The sequence below is a fragment of the Lepidochelys kempii genome, chromosome 8 (assembly GCF_965140265.1).
Source record: "Lepidochelys kempii isolate rLepKem1 chromosome 8, rLepKem1.hap2, whole genome shotgun sequence".
Lineage (NCBI taxonomy): Eukaryota > Metazoa > Chordata > Testudines > Cheloniidae > Lepidochelys > Lepidochelys kempii.
The window spans coordinates 1,623,612-1,639,837 of record NC_133263.1 but is presented as its reverse complement, the minus strand read 5'-3'; the positions used below and the strand labels follow the sequence as shown (position 1 = coordinate 1,639,837).

Here is a 16,226-nt window from a genome sequence, read left to right as displayed (position 1 = left end):
AGGAAGAGGAAGCGCCTCGCTCGCCGCCTCGCCTCCCACGCGCGGCGCGGGCGGAGCGGCGCGGCCCCTGTCAGAGCCGGGCGGGCGGGCAGCCGGCCCCGCCCGGGCCCCCATGGCTCCTCCCGGCGCCTTCGGACACCTGAGCCTGGCGCTGGGCGCCGCCGTGGCCGCCCTGGGCTCGCTCCTCTTCATCGCCTGGAGGACGTACTTCCCCGGCGGCGGCCGCTGGGGGGCGCGCTGGGGGCCGCCGCCGGCCGCGGGGCAGGTAAAGCCGGGGGCGCTCCGCGGCCGGACCGGGGCGGCGGCGGCGGCGGCGGCGGGGGCGGGGGCGGGGGGGGCGCTGGGTCCCGGGCCGCGCACGTGGCTGGAGACCCCCCCCCGCCCCGTTCCCTGCCAGAAGCACCGGCAGGTCTCTGCCCCCCCCCTCCCGCCCCCCGTTTCCTGCCCGGGGGGCAGCGGGGTGCCAAGCCCTGCGCCTTGTTGCCAGGGCTGGGGGCACCTCCCTTCTCCCCCAGGAGCCAGCAGCTCCGGCTGGGCCTGGTCAGGGACTGCGCCCCCCGGGGCTGGGTGAGGCCGCACTAGCCACGCGGTGGGAGCCCAGGGGGGCCCTGCCCTCCACACGGAGTTCTCCATGTAGCCCCCCCGCCCGGCCCCGCAGCCAGCCCTATCTGCAGCCAACAGAGCCCCCCCCCCCCGGCATTTTAGCTCTGGGGCAAGCAAGCTTATGTGTGCCCCCTTCCAGTTGTTTCTGTCATTTTTGCCTCCAGAGATGATGCGGGCGGGGGGGGGGGGTCATGTGCCCCCCAATTTTTTGTATTGTACCCCCCCAACCCAGACAAGCTGGGTGGCCAGCTAAGGTGAGTCAGGGAGTGGATGGGGTGTCCCCTCTTCAAGCCCCACCATGCAGGGCTTTACACGGCACCTGTTTCCACCCGGGTTTCCCGCCCCCTGGGTGCCTGCCCTGCTCCCCACACGCTGGCGTTTTGGTCCTGGCATTCAAAAGGCTAACTACAGAGCAGCCTGGGATACCTCCTCCCCTGGAGAGTTGGGCTGCTTCCTGGATGTGGCAGCCGGATGTTGCTATAGGCTGGCATCAGCCCGCCTCTGCCTGCCCCACTGCAGCAACTCCCCTCCTCCCAGTCCCCGCCCCTCCAGTTATGGAAACGGCATAGAGCCCCCAGGTTGTGCCAGGTCAGGGCAAGCCCACAAGGCACATACTGGGGCAGGGAGAGGAAGGCGCTTCACCTGGAGACTGCAATTTGAAGTTGTGGGTATACCTCCTTGCTCTCCACCTCTTCAGTGAGGGACCTGGGTCAGGAAGTCCTTTGCTAGACCCCAGGCATAAAGCTGGTTGTCCTCCCCTGCCAGAACCTGTGGCCCCCAGGGGTTACAACTGCAGGGCTGCAAGCGGGCAGCACTGGGCCCTGCGCAGGGAGATGCGGGCAGGGGCTGGGCTGACGTTGAATTGTGGTTCTTGCAGGGGACATGGGGCACCGTGTGGCCACTTGCTTTGCTTGTGCTTGGCCCAGGCAGCACCCCCTCCAGTAGCTGAGGGAACGCCCTTCCCTTTCCAGGGTCCCTGCATCAGCCGCTCCACTGCTCTAATTCCAGTCCCTTGCTCTCCTGGCAGCTGGATTTCTCCATGCGGCAGGTCCTGGTGCTGGGCCTGGAGGGAGCTGGGAAGAGCAGCGTTCTCCACTACATCTCCAGTGAGGCAGCCAAGGACCGCACAGCACCCACCCAGGGCTTCAACTCAGTCCAAGTGTACGCAGAAGGCTTCCAGATCGACCTGCTGGAGCGTAAGTCTGGCCCTGGGCTCCCTTGTTGGGGGCAGGGCCGACCTCTTGCCACAGAGCAGGGAGCTTTTAAAACTAGTCCGCAGGGCTGGCCCACCTGGAGAATCCATGCTCAGAGCTAGCCTGCCCAGGAATTACCTTCGACTCCATGCGTGTCTGGTCACCAGCGGCTAGAGCACTTGTGTAAGTAAGTGCCTCTCAGTTTGGTTAGAGGTGCCTAGGCCCCTCTGCACTGCTTCTCCCCCACTGCAAGAGGGAGTTTTGTCTCCTTCCTGATGCCCCCAGGAAACACATTTAAGAAATCTTCACACCCACACACCCCCGTTTCCCATGTCTTCTTCCCAGTTTAAGCCTGGGGTGCAGAGCTTCGGAAATGCACCCCTGACCCCCCCACCCCCCGTTCCTGGGCTGGCTGCATAGATGACTTCTGGCTCCTTATATCTCAGTCGGCGGCAGCCAGAACTTGCGATTTTACTGGAACCAGTACCTGAGTCAGGCCCACGTGCTGGTGTTCGTAGTGGACTCTTCAGACGGGCCACGCCTCCCTACAGCTCGACAGGAGCTGCATTGGCTGCTGGCTGAGGATCCTCGGTTGCCCTTGGTCGTCCTGGCCAACAAACAGGTCAGAATCTCAGCATCTCATCCCTCTGGGCACTTGTAAGGCTCTGGCTGGCCAGGGACAAGGCAGTTGTAGCAAAGAATTTTCAGACCCCTAAGGCAGGGCTGCTTGGGCCCAAAAGGGGACACATGAAGAACCCTCACAAACCTCCTCCTCTCTGCTCAGACAGCACTCCAGTACTGCAGCGACGAGGGGTATAAAAACCCAATGTAGAATAGAAAGTGAAGGGCACCTTTCTTTGGCCTCGGCTTTGCTAACGCGTGTGTGTGTGCGGCACGCACTGCATATAGAAAATCCTCAACAACCCCTTCTCCTGCATACACTCTGCCCCTTGGGCGAGGATGAGAGACGCCCAGGACAGAGGAAATCCCGGTGCTCAGCATCATATAAGAACATGTATAGAACAGAATTTAGTTCAAGCATATAACTCAGATCTCCAGCGTTCTAGCTGGCACCACTGTTAAATTGTGGTTTCCAGGGGAAGAACAACAATGTAAATGACCTCAATGCAAAAAGGGGGGCTGAGGCTCACCTAATTGCAGCCCTCTGAGCATCACAGTCCGCTCCCCCTACGCTGCAGGGATCCCTTCCAGTTCTTGGGCTCTGAAGCTACGCCCAAGTGCAGACTCATCGCTTTCTGGGGCCACAATGAATGGGCATGAGCCCTGGCAGCTCCATCCATGCAGGGCCCTGCTCTGCCCCACCCTGCCGTGGCTGAGCCCTGTTGGAAGGGGAGCTGCATAGGTTAAGGCAGATGGTGGCTTTGCAGGTTGGTTAAGGAGCTGAGTGACACCACTCAAACCCAGCTGCTCCTGGTTTCTCCTAGGACAAGGGTGATGCCCTGAGCACGGCTGAGCTGCACCAGGAGCTGGCCCTGCACACGCTGAATGGACAGAGGGAATTCTTCCTGCTGCCCACGAGCGCCACTCACGCTGCGCTGGCCAGTGCCACCAGCATCCGGCGTGTGAAGAGTCTACTGGTGGAACTGCTCTCCCAGCTCTGAAGTGCTCTTCACGCTCTAGAGACGGGCAGGCTGGACTGACCCTGCTGCTGCTCGTCTTTGCCTGGAACTGAGGTGCTGGACTGGAGACTGCTGGCTCTGCACTGTCAGGGGCCAGAGCCACTCTACTCCCATGCTGCTATCCCCAATCGGCTTCTCTATGCTCCCTTGGGGAGATGCTGTGCAGTTACACCCCCCTTGGGATCTATACATGCTGCTCTCAGGACACAGCGGCCCAGCCCAGTCATGGATCTCTGGCGAGATGGGAGAACAGCCTTTGTCCCCATGCAGCTCACGGGCGGAGTCTCCCATCTCTAGCTGGGGCACAGTGATGTTTACACACAATATCCCCAAGCCCCCCAGTGACAAATTGACAAACCTAAATGAAGGATGTGTAGGCAGGACCCCTGGGTGCTTCTTGGCACAGGAAGGGCAGGAGATGGGGCAGAGGAGGGGCTATAGGAGCTCCTGCAGCGAGGCTCTTCTGTGGCAGGCAGCAATTCATAGAATCATAGAATATCAGGATTGGTAGGGACCTCAGGAGGTCATCTAGTCCAACCCCCTGCTCAAAGCAGGACCAATCCCCAATTAAATCATCCCAGCCAGGGCTTTGTCAAGCCTGACCTTAAAAACTTCTAAGGAAGGAGATTCTACCACCTCCCTAGGTAACGCATTCCAGTGTTTCACCACCCTCCTAGGGAAAAAGTTTTTCCTAATATCCAACCTAAACCTCCCCCACTGCAACTTGAGACCATTACTCCTTGTCCTGTCCTCTTCTACCACTGAGAATAGCCTAGAACCATCTTCTCTGGAACCACCTCTCAGGCAGTTGAAAGCAGCTATCAAATCCCCCCTCATTCTTCTCTTCTGCAGACTAAACAATCCCAGTTCCCTCAGCCTCTCCTCATAAGTCATGTGTTCCAGCCCCCTAATCATTTTTGTTGCCCTTCGCTGGACTCTCCCCAATTTATCCACATCCTTCTTGTAGCGTGGGGCCCAAAACTGGACACAGTACTCCAGATGAGGCCTCACCAATGTCGAATAGAGGGGAGCGATCACATCCCTCGATCTGCTCGCTATGCCCCTACTTATACATCCCAAAATGCCATTGGCCTTCTTGGCAACAAGGGCACACTGCTGACTCATATTCAGCTTCTCGTCCACTGTCACCCTTAGGTCCTTTTCCGCAGAACTGCTGCCTAGCCATTCGGTCCCTAGTCTGTAGCGGTGCATGGGATTCTTCCGTCCTAAGTGCAGGACCCTGCACTTATCCTTATTGAACCTCATCAGATTTCTTTTGGCCCAATCCTCCAATTTGTCTAGGTCCCTCTGTATCCTATCCCTGCCCTCCAGCGTATCTACCACTCCTCCCAGTTTAGTATCATCTGCAAATTTGCTGAGAGTGCAATCCACACCATCCTCCAGATCATTTATGAAGATATTGAACAAAACCGGCCCCAGGACCGACCCCTGGGGCACTCCACTTGACACCGGCTGCTAACTAGACATGGAGCCATTCATCACTACCCGTTGAGCCTGACAATCTAGCCAACTTTCTACCCACCTTATAGTGCATTCATCCAGCCCATACTTCTTTAAACTTGCTGACAAGAATACTGTGGGAGACCATGTCAAAAGCTTTGCTAAAGTCAAGAAACAATACATCCACTGCTTTCCCTTCATCCACAGAACCAGTAATCTCATCATAGAAGGCAATTAGATTAGTCAGGCATGACCTTCCCTTGGTGAATCCATGCTGACTGTTCCTGATCACTTTCCTCTCATGTAAGTGCTTCAGGATTGATTCTTTGAGGACCTGCTCCATGATTTTTCTGGGGACTGAGGTGAGGCTGACTGGCCTGTAGTTCCCAGGATCCTCCTTCTTCCCTTTTTTAAAGATTGGCACTACATTAGCCTTTTTCCAGTCATCTGGGACTTCCCCCGTTCACCACGAGTTTTCAAAGATAATGGCCAATGGCTCTGCAATCACAGCCGCCAATTCCTTTAGCACTCTCGGATGCAACTCGTCCGGCCCCATGGACTTGTGTACATCCAGCTTTTCTAAATAGTCCCTATCCACCTCTTTCTCCACAGAGGGCTGGCCATGTATTCCCCATGTTGTGATGCCCAGCGCAGCAGTCTGGGAGCTGACCTTGTTAGTGAAGACAGAGGCAAAAAAAGCATTGAGTACATTAGCTTTTTCCACATCCTCTGTCACTAGGTTGCCTCCCTCATTCATTAAGGGGCCCACACTTTCCTTGGCTTTCTTCTTGTTGCCAACATACCTGAAGAAACCCTTCTTGTTACTCTTGACATCTCTCGCTAGCTGCAGCTCCAGGTGCGATTTGGCCCTCCTGATTTCATTCCTACATGCCTGAGCAATATTTTTATACTCTTCCCGGGGTCATATGTCCAACCTTCCACTTCTTGTAAGCTTCTTTTTTATGTTTAAGATCCGCTAGGATTTCACCGTTAAGCCAAGCTGGTCGCCTGCCATATTTACTATTCTTTCGACTCATCGGGATGGTTTGTCCCTGTAACCTCAATAGGGATTCCTTGAAATACAGCCAGCTCTCCTGGACTCCTTTCCCCTTCATGTTAGCCCCCCAGGGGATCCTACCCATCCGTTCCCTGAGGGAGTCGAAGTCTGTTTTCCTGAAGTCCAGGGTCCGTATCCTTCTGCTTACCTTTCTTCCCTGTGTCAGGATCCTGAACTCTACTAACTCATGGTCACTGCCTCCCAGATTCCCATCCTCTGATGCTTCCCCCACTAATTCTTCCCGGTTTGTGAGCAGCAGGTCAAGAAAAGTTCTGCCCCTAGTTGGAGCTATTGCTAATTGTCTTTCCATGGTGCGAAGGGAGCAGAATCCCTCATGCGGCCAGGGCTCCTGCAGTGGGATTAATGGGGCTGCTGGTACCACGCTGTCCCATGGCCAGTTACTGCCCTCTGCTAGGGAGGAGTCTCCCGGGCCCCGCTCCTGTCTGCTCACAGTTGCAAAGAGACAGCAGCTCTTTACATGTACTGCTGCTGGGAATGGGCCAGTCTGGCCATGCTGGGGAGCCCACGTTCTCGGGGTTAGACTGGCCCCTCTGCTGGCAGCGGGAGGAGGTGGCGTTTTTGTCTTGCTCTGCTCATTGGAGGTGGCTAGCCAGGGTAGCTTCTGGGACAGTTTGGAGGGACAGTTTGGTGGGGCGGCGAGCTGGGGAGAGCCCAGTTGGGGCAGCTTTTCTCCCCTGCCTCCCAGGGACTCTTCCCTTCCCTTTAAAAAGCTTTGCAGGCAGGTGTCTCCCATGGCTGTGAACCACGACAGGTACGGGAGCCACAGTGAGGGGACACCTGTGCTGCTAACCCCCAGGAAAGGGGGAAGCTCCTGGAGTCAGTCGCTGCCCAAGCCGTCCGCCCTGCAGGGACAGATGGGGTAGGTGCCTAACAGACAGAGGCACTGGTGCCAGTCCAGCCTCCAAGCAAAAGTCTGCAGTTGGTACAGGTACATCCCTGCACTCACCCCCTCCCCCCCCCCACACGGTGAGGAAAGGCAGTTGAGGCTCCTACAGGCCTGTACTGGGCCCATATGCTGTGTCTGGAACAAAGCTCCACTGGGAGAGTAAACCACCCCCAGCAGCAGTGGCTGAAACATTCCTGAGCAGCCCCAGGTGTGGGGCAGAGAGCCCTGCCAGAAGCAAGTGGGAGTGAGACGTGCCTTGCTGGGAGACAAAGGAGGGGCACGTGCCTGCTGTTACACAGGAAGGGTGCACCTGCCCATTCCTGTCTCCAGCTGCCTAAGGACCAGGTGCTTCCCTGGCTTGTAATCACAGCCTGAGTGTGGAAGAGGCCAAGGGTAGGTTGGTCTGCCTGCCCCATGTTCAGCAGGAGATGGGTGTAGAAGGGGAGAGGGGTGTTTTCTAGAGCTCTTTAGGTGCTCCTTGGGGAGCAACTCTTCCCCAAGCCACGTAGTTGCTCTGCTTCCTGCTACCCCCCTTCCTTCCCCTCTCCTTGTGTTAGGGGACGAGGCAGGGTGCAGGCAGAGGAGCTACAGGGCCCCCCAGCACTGGTGCAGCGCTACTTTAATGCATTCAGGCCATTTGCTGCTGCCAACCCCAGGGCTGGCATTGCAGAAGGGCACAGGCAGGGGGATCTTGTGCAGGCTGAGTGAGCAGAGCCTTCAGGGTCAGTAGCACTCAAGGCTGGCAGCTGCTCTCAGTTACCAAGGGGATAAGCCTGAGCCTTGTGCAGTAAGTCCCTCCGTGCAGTACCACAGAAAAGCCCCTGGGAGGGGCAGGTGTTCTCTAGGGCCAGTGACATTCAGCCTGAGGCAGGGGAACAACAAGTGGCTCTTTGCAGCTCCTGCTATGAAAACACTGATTTCATTAACCAGTCAGGCTGCTTTTACTATATTAACCAATTGCAGTTGATAAAAATACTTGGTCAGCCATTTTGCTGTGAGAATAATCTATACAAACTAAATATTTCCCCGTCACACTGTTTAAATATGACTAGTACAATAGTAAATGGAACGATGAATTCACACGACTGTGGCTCTTTTGGGTGCCCCACTCACTAATCTGGCTCCTCACCCACTGAGGCCTGGGTAGCACTCTGGTAGAGATAAGGGCAAGCGTGAGTCCCTGCTGGTAAACATGTAGCGCTGGGGAAAGGCAGCACCCTGCCAGCCTCTCCTCCCAGTCCCAGGGCTGCTGTTCTGAAGCAGCCAGCAGCAAAACCCTGTGGACTTTTTGTGGGGACTGAACAATCCAGCCCCATGGCTGCATTGGGCAGGGGGCCACAGCACCTCCCAGCCAGGTGACTTGCACCACCCCTGAAGAGCCAGAGCAGTTCCCAGAATGAAGACTTCCTTGGGTCAGTGCCGGGGCCACCCCAGCTCTGCACAGTGCAGGGAGGAGCTGAAGCCCTTGAGCGAGCTGCACTCGGGTGTATTCATGCTGGTTTGGAAGAGTCTGATTTATTGTAACTAAGAGCTGCAGGACACAAGAGATGGTCTCTTCCCTTCGCCCCCACTATGGTGAGGCAGTGGCCTTCTCCCCAGTGGCCTTAGGGCCTGCAGAGCCACACGGAGGAGCCCGTTCTCGCACATGCTCAGTCCCACCATCTCCCCCTGGAGGGCGGATCCTTCCTGGCCCACCAGAACCTACATCTAGTTCAGCGGGCCCCAGCCTGCGCATGGTGAAAGGGCACCAGCAGGCAGAGTCAATCTTCCCTGGTTTGCCTGGGGAGTGGCGGCACGAGACCTGCCATTGCAGGTGAGTCCAACAGGGCAGGGTGGGGGCAGTTACTGTTGGTCTATCTTGACCTGCTGCAGGGATGCAGTGAAAGCCTGGAACTCCTCAGGGTAGAAGCGCTTATACACACTGATCTTCCTCTTGATCTGCTTGGGCGTGTCCTGGTAGTAGTTCTTCTCATCACGAGCCATGTCCTGGGGGTGGGGAGAGGGGACAGAGTCAGGGAAGCTGCCTCGCTGGGGGCTGGATGGAGCAGATATCCAGGAGACCCCCACAGCCCAAGAACAAGCACCTCTGCGGCTGGCTGCATGCAGCACAGGGTTGGCACCTTGAGCCGCCCACTCAACTCCACTCACAGGCAGGTGTGGTTAGAGGCTGGGTGAGGTTTCATGCACCCTAAAGGTGACTCAGATGCAAACCAGGAAATTCAAAGAGCCACTTCCCTGACAGAGCAGCCAGACAGGAGGAGGCAGGCTCCAGGCACGGAACACCTCTGGCTGCTTCTTGGTGCCCCCCCAATGGCTAGGAAGATGCTGTAACAGGATTGCGCTGTCGCTCTCCCAGTGGCCACAAGCACTGAGGCAGAGGCTCCCAGACATGTCCTCCGACCCTCACCGGGCAAAGCCAGGGACCACCCACCTTGTAGTTCTCGCCATGGTTCCGTATCATGTACTGCACATAGTCGATAAGGTCTCTGGAGAGTGTCTCCGACTTCTTCTCCGGGAGGCTGGCCTCATACTCCAGCTCTAGGCACCGCAAGACAAAGAGATAGAACCATGCAGTGTTTCTAAGGAGCCCTGATGCTTCCAGAGATTGAACCTGGTATCTGTGGAAATGAGACTGAGCCATGCATCACTGGCAATGGCTGGTCCCTCTCAGGGACACGTCCAGCATTAATGACCACTCCCCAGTCGTGGGGGTAGACACACCAACACCTGCTCAGTGGGTTAGCGCAGAGAACACACATTGGAAGTTCCCAGACTCAAGGCCTTCTACCACATGTGACATGTGTCTGTCTCATCAGTGCAATGGCCAGCTACAGTGCTCAGATGAGAGAGCAGGCGGGAGTGGGGCTGTCATGAAGAGACAACATTGGAGATATGCCCTGGCTGGGGGATCAGATAGAGCAATTAAATCCCAAGCCCGGGACAGAAGCTGGCAGTGCAAACTAAGGGCCTTTGACACTTTTGCCAGACCAGACACTTCGAGGGCTTAAGATGGTGATGTTCAGGGGCTAATGAATCCTGAAACCCAGCAGGGCCAATGTTCAGCTCACACATCAGTATGGGACAGAGTCTCCTTAATAGTCTGCATTACACTAGGCACAACTGTTACCTCCCAACTCATAGCCACACGCTACTAAGTCTCCTGCTCGGAGGGGAGGAGCTGCTGCTGCAGGCAGCTTTCCAGGATGCTCCTGTGGGCTTGTAGTCCTGCTACAGAAACCAGCTTTCACCCACCCCCTTTTTGATATGACAACAAGCCAACGGGCTTTGCCTCTTAGTTTCCTAGTTGCAAAAAGCACCAGAGATCAATGGATCTCTAAAAACAATCAGAGGAGCAGAGCTCTCTCTGGTGAGAAGGAACCAAGCCAGGGCACAGAGGAGCGGGGAGAGGAAGTGGAATCCATCAGACAGATCCTCACCTAGGGCACAAAGCAGAGAACATGAACCAGTGGTAGCTCAGCTCTAGGACAGGGGTTATTGGCTACATGAACTCCCTCTGCTGGCTGCCCCCACAAGAAGAGAGTTCTAAAGCCATTTCCGACATCTGTGGCAAAGCAGCAGCACCATAAGAATAAATACCAGAGTCATGGCATAGTAGGGATCCGTAATACTTGGCTGAAGGGTGCATACTGCAACAACAAATACCCAAGCTTTACCCAATTGAGGGCAAGTTACCAACCCACCCAGGAGCCTAAGAGCTGCACCTCGTTCACATGAAATGAGCACAGTGGGAACTGCAGTGCCCAGAGGCTGCAGTGGCCAGCAAAGCAAGCACTCTTAGAGCCAGAGGAGGGTGGTACCAACCGTCCAGGACGTAAGGCTTCTGCACAACTCTCTTCCCTTTGTCTTGGCCATCAACCTCCATTTCCATCACCTGCATTGAATGGGAGATGAGACCACTCAAGAAAACTCCATTCACCTGGGGCTCATGCATTCACACATGGCTTTGGAGGCTGTTCCTTCCCCATCCAGCCCTTGCACCACTGACTGGCTTAAACAGATTTCTTAGTCCATGTAACTACGACCACCTCGAAGTTCAAAAAGCCTCATTTACCATTCACTTCTTATGCTGGCTGGCCGGCCTAGAGTCACTGTCCATGTTGAGAGAAATGCCTTGTGAACATGGTTGCTTTCAGGTTCTTGATCACAAGCCCACTGTGACAATATTTGCTAAGGCCAAGTTTGGCCTGACAGCATGTGCTTTAACAAAGAGGGGGACTGTTCACTGCTTTCTTTCCCTCTGATCCAAGTGAAGTGTCTCCAGGCTAACCCCACTGCCCCGGCTAATGAATCCCCAAGTAAAAGACTCAACAGCTCCTTGCACATGCGCGTAAGCTCTCCCTGCATTGCCACTCCTGGCCCTTCACACACACACACTCTCACTCGAGAAAGAATCAAGATGGCAGACCACACTGGGTCCACACCCCAGAGACCAAGGCAGGACACATTTTCTAGTACCTTGTCCAGTCTAGTTAGGGGTCTCCTATTGCGAGTGGGCATCCATCAGTGCCCCTGGAGAATTGTCACCCATCCAGGTTGGGGAGTGTTGCCAGACAACCCAGCTGATTTTTCCCTTATGTTCATTTCCACCCCTTGGGCCCCCTCTTGGTCCCTGGGGTTTAGCCTCTTGGGAGAAATGTGTTGCTCGTATGCTGTACTTACCGGTAGCTGCCTTTTCCGGATGGGAATCGCCTTGTTGGGGTCCGCAGCCAGCCCCATTTCAGCCAGGTTCCGAGACACGGATTTGGTTCTGTCCCACGCATGTCTGATGTGGGAGCTGGCCAGAGACAAAAGAGGGAGGAAAGTGGCCATTTCACACGCAACACCACACCAGTTGATGGCCCATCCCTGCCGCAAGAGCCCTGTTCCCACTACCTGTGTCTGGCCTCAGGAACCCCCCCACTTCCACCCCCCACAGCAGCCAGAGCAGACCCCCCCGGCGCAGGGTCTTTAATACTCCTGCAGTAGCTGTAACCCCTTTATGGGGTGGCTCGCACCCTAGTAGGGGGGCTGTCCTGAGCGGCCCAGCCTCCCCGCGACCCACTGCACGGCCTAACCAATGATGGAGCCCAGGATACTGCCCACTCTGCCCCACTGCATGGGCCCACCCCCTCCCCTCGGTCCAGATCCCCCCGCTCCCACCCCACAGCCCGCTCCCTCCCCTCAACCCGGCCTGGCCCAGCCCGCTCCCCGCGACCCCCCCCCCCCGGCCCGCTCCCTCCTCCTCCCCTCGGCCCGGCCCGCTCCGCTGCCCTCCAGCCCCCCCGCCCGGCCCGCTCCCCTCCCCCTCCCTCCTCCGCCCCAGCCCGCTCCCCTCCCCCTCCCTCCTCCGCCCCGGCCCGCTCCCCTCCAGCCCGCCCCCCCCCCCGGCCCGCTCCCTCCTCCTCCCCTCAGCCCGGCCCGCTCCGCTCCCCTCCAGCCCCCCCCCCCGGCCCGCTCCCTCCTCCTCCCCTCAGCCCGGCCCGCTCCGCTGCCCTCCAGCCCCCCCGCCCGGCCCGCTCCCCTCCCCCTCCCTCCTCCGCCCCTCGGCCCGGCCCGCTCCCCTCCCCTCCAGCCCCCCCCCCACCCGGCCCGCTCCCCTCCCCTCCAGCCCCCCCCCCACCCGGCCCGCTCCCCTCCCCTCCAGCCCCCCCCCCCCCGGCCCGCTCCCTCCTCCTCCCCTCAGCCCGGCCCGCTCCGCTGCCCTCCAGCCCCCCCGCCCGGCCCGCTCCCCTCCCCCTCCCTCCTCCGCCCCTCGGCCCGGCCCGCCCCCCCCTCCGCGGCCCCCCGGCCCAGCCCGCTCCGCTCCCCCTCCCCTCCGCCCGGCCCGCTCCCCTCCCCCCCGCCCCTCGGCCCGCTCCCTCCTCCGCCCCTCGGCCCGGCCCGCTCCCCCCTCCGCGGCCCCCCGGCCCAGCCCGGCCCGCTCCCCTCCCCCCCGCCCGGCCCCCCGGCCCGCTCCGCTCCCCTCCCCCCCGCCCGGCCCGCTCCGCTCCCTCCTCCGCCCCTCGGCCCGGCCCGCTCCCCCCTCCGCGGCCCCCCGGCCCAGCCCGGCCCGCTCCCCTCCCCCCCCGCTCCCCTCCCCCCCGCCCGGCCCGCTCCGCTCCCTCCTCCACCCCTCGGCTCGGCCCGCTCCGCTCCCCCCCGCCCCCCGGCCCGCTCCGCTCCCTCCTCCGCCCCTCGGCTCGGCCCGCTCCGCTCCCCCCCGCCCCCCGGCCCGGCCCGGCCCGCTCCGCTCCCCTCCCCCCCGCCCGGCCCGGCCCGCTCCGCTCCCTCCTCCACCCCTCGGCCCGGCCCGGCCCGCTCCCCCTCCCCGGCCCCTCCTCCACCCCTCGGCCCGGCCCGCTCCCCCCTCCGCGGCCCCGCCCGGCCCGCTCCCTCCTCCACCCCTCGGCTCGGCCCGGCCCGCTCCGCTCCCCTGCGGCCCCCTCGGCCCGGCCCGGCCCGCTCACCATTCGATACGGGGCGCCGCCCGCTTGCGGCTCTGCCGGTTCAGCCGCTTGCGGTTGACGCTGTAGCCGAACTTTTGGCGCCGGTTTTTCCCTTTGGCTTTCGGCATCGCGGCGGCTGCGAGCTCACGCGGCCGCAGTCAGAGACCCCTGGGCCGCCGCCGGGGCGGGGCGGGCGCTGGGCGCGATGGGAAATGTAGTTCGACTGTCAGGGCTTCCCTCAGACCTTCGCTAGGGCCCGGTCCGCTGTGGACTATATATCCCAGCAGGCCTTGCGCTAACACGAACGGCTGGAGCCGCAAGGCCTGCTGGGATGTGTAGTCCCACGGCAGCCATTGACTTCCGTTCTAAGTACGGTGGCTGAGGAGGGTCCCGGGCAGTCACCTTCCTGCGCTGCTCGCGGGAGTGGTGACTATGGCTCAGAGCTCCCCGCCACCCTTTGACCCCAGCAGCCCCCCCCTTATCGAGGGCTTCGTCCCCACCCCCCTGCATCGGGAGGGGTTCCGGGACAAGTTCCTGCGCAAGACTCGCGAGAACCCGCTGGTGCCTATCGGTGAGTGGGGGCCCGGGGGGGGCGGGGAGCTGGGGGCCCGGGGGGGGCGGGGAGCTGGGGCTTTGGGGGCAGTGGGGAGCTGGGGCTTTGGGGGGTGGTCTGGGGGGCACAGTGGGAGTTAGTGGTCGGGGGGAGGGTGTGGCATGGGGGGAGTTAGGGGCCTGGGTGCCTGTTGGGGTGTGGGGGCATGTCTGTGGGGATGGGGGAGTTAGGGGCCTGGGGGGGCAGGGATAATGTGGGAAGCAATTGGGACACGTAGGAGGAACTGGAAGGGTTTGGGGATGCTCAGGAAATGGGACATAACCCAGGGAGAGCCCTTGGGGTGTCCCCCTCCTGCCTACTAACCACGCGGGCAGGGAGAGGGAGGTGAAGCAGGGGAAATGGGCTGGGGAGGGAGGAGACATTGAGGTTTGGGGAAAGGGGTGGAGAGAGTTAGGGGTGACCCACAGGGCGGGCCCTGAACCCTGCCCCTCAGATCTCAGCCTACCACCCCCCACTAACCTCCCAGCATTGTCCCTCTCTGCAGGCTGCCTCTCCACTGCAGGGGCTCTGACCTATGGACTCATTTGCTTCCAGAAAGGCAATACCCGCCAGTCCCAGCTGATGATGCGGGCCCGTATCCTGGCTCAGGGCTTCACCATTGCTGCCATCATGGTGGGGGTGGTGGCCACAGCAATGAAAGCTCAGAAGTAAGGTCAGGCTGGCGATGAGCTGCAGCCTCCAGGAGTGGACAGGCAACCTGTGCTTCGTGTTGTAGAAATGGACCCTTTGGCCCTGGAGAGAGTGAGTGCAGCTCTCATCTTGCTGGGGGACCAGCTCAATGGTGGTGGTGGAGCAATTATTAAAGATCCTACGGGGTTCTAGAGTTCTGGAAATGCAGCTAATACACCTGAGTGATTCAACCTAAAACCTGACCTGCGAGATTTCTTGACTCCATGGGCACTCATCCTTTCCTGGGGGACCCACAGGCAGCATCAGTCTCTAGCACCCAGCATTATTAATGGCCGTTGGATCCATTGCCTTGGTGACCCCCCTGGGGAACGGGCTGTGCTGACCCTTAGGCACGATCAAGTGATGAATCTTTCCGGGCAGGGAGTGGGACCGAAATACTGTGGATGGGAGAGAACAGTCCCCCTCTCTGGGGCTAGATCCTGTCTAGAGAGATCATGTCCCATGACCAGGGCTTGTCTGGAAAGAATGTGAGATCTATTAGGTTACCAACCATAAGCCAACTGCACCCATGCTTTGTAAAGAGAGAATTGCAGTGAGATTCTGATCAGGACATTGAATTCCAAAGCAGAGGGAAATTGTGAAGGGTCCTTATATACAATGGGGAAAAAACCAGGTAGAGAACTGCTGCTGTAGTGATGGAGATTAGGACACAGGAAATGCAGCTCTCTGTTGGAATGTGTGAAATTGGAGAGTTTCAAAGGTGGGGTCACATCAGGTCTGTGGGTTTTTTAATATTAATGGTTGGAGTTTAACTACTGTGAAACTAATCAATCTTTGTCAAGAACTAGAAGTTCCTGCATTCTGAGTCTCCGATGCCCAAGGGGAGCAGTATTTTCTCCTGTCTTAAACTTCCCAGCAGGAGGCTCTGTCTAAAAGCTCTCCATGCATTAACTGGAATGTGTTTAGTATTAACATTGAAAGATGGGAAAAAATCTCAATGAATAAGGATCCTCCTTTAGCAGGTACTTTGGAGCTACATCAATATTATAAAGAATGTTTGCTCTTCCTAGGTCAAACATGCAGAGCTGGGGTGGGAGGATTTAATGAGAGGGAGGGAAATAGTCTGTTGACTCTAATCATATCTGCAGGGTGTAGTTCTCCTGTCCTTCCTTTTGGCAGCTGCATAGTGCAGGACTCTGAAGGAGAAAGGCAGAAAGCAGATGGTATTGACAGCACCAGACTGGTGGCTGCGGTCCTGCATTGAGTGGCTGACAAAAGGAAGAACGTAAGGAGCTACACACAGCAGACATGAAGATCTATGCAGAAGATTTGTGCCATGAGGGGGTCTCCATGCCATATTGTGTCCAGGGAATCTTTGTGACTGGGGAGGGTCCCAGCTTGCCTCTCAGATCCCAGGAGGTTTGCTGCCCTGTACTTGTAAACAGAGCCAAATGGCCTCGAGTCTTTGAGACAGTGAATGTGGAAGCCTGTAAGGGCAGCGTCTCTGAGTAGAATAAAGCTACTTGGAGGCAAGGCTGGACAGAATGAAGTCAGAGAACAAAGACTTAATAACATACCTCTTGCTGCCTCCCACCACCCTTCCCCTGGCCAGAGCCCAGTGACTTGCATTGGCCATTTGGATGGACAGGGTATTTCGTTTCAGCCAAAGGTGCTGTGGCTTTGAATCTTGGCACAGG

At 58.6% G+C, this 16,226-nt stretch overlaps 3 protein-coding genes across 3 annotated transcripts; 2 read left to right on the top strand and 1 right to left on the bottom strand.

Moving 5' to 3' along the window:
* Window positions 1-36: 36 nt before the first annotated feature.
* ARL10 (ARF like GTPase 10) lies at window positions 37-7,941 on the top strand. Its single transcript, XM_073355169.1, has 4 exons — window positions 37-265; window positions 1,631-1,799; window positions 2,243-2,418; window positions 3,242-7,941. The coding sequence occupies exons 1-4, from the start codon at window positions 113-115 to the stop codon at window positions 3,416-3,418; spliced, it is 675 nt and encodes a 224-aa protein (XP_073211270.1). The 5' UTR covers window positions 37-112; the 3' UTR covers window positions 3,419-7,941.
* Window positions 7,942-8,356: 415 nt separating this feature from the next.
* Window positions 8,357-13,489, bottom strand: NOP16 (NOP16 nucleolar protein). The gene is made up of 5 exons (XM_073355172.1): window positions 13,308-13,489; window positions 11,542-11,656; window positions 10,684-10,753; window positions 9,293-9,399; window positions 8,357-8,847 (listed from the first exon to the last, which is right to left on the bottom strand). Exons 1-5 carry the CDS (start codon window positions 13,412-13,414, stop codon window positions 8,704-8,706), a joined length of 543 nt encoding a protein of 180 aa, XP_073211273.1. The 5' UTR covers window positions 13,415-13,489; the 3' UTR covers window positions 8,357-8,703.
* Window positions 13,490-13,632: 143 nt separating this feature from the next.
* On the top strand, window positions 13,633-14,766 carry HIGD2A (HIG1 hypoxia inducible domain family member 2A). Its single transcript, XM_073355173.1, has 2 exons — window positions 13,633-13,857; window positions 14,384-14,766. The coding sequence occupies exons 1-2, from the start codon at window positions 13,719-13,721 to the stop codon at window positions 14,548-14,550; spliced, it is 306 nt and encodes a 101-aa protein (XP_073211274.1). The 5' UTR covers window positions 13,633-13,718; the 3' UTR covers window positions 14,551-14,766.
* Window positions 14,767-16,226: the final 1,460 nt, after the last annotated feature.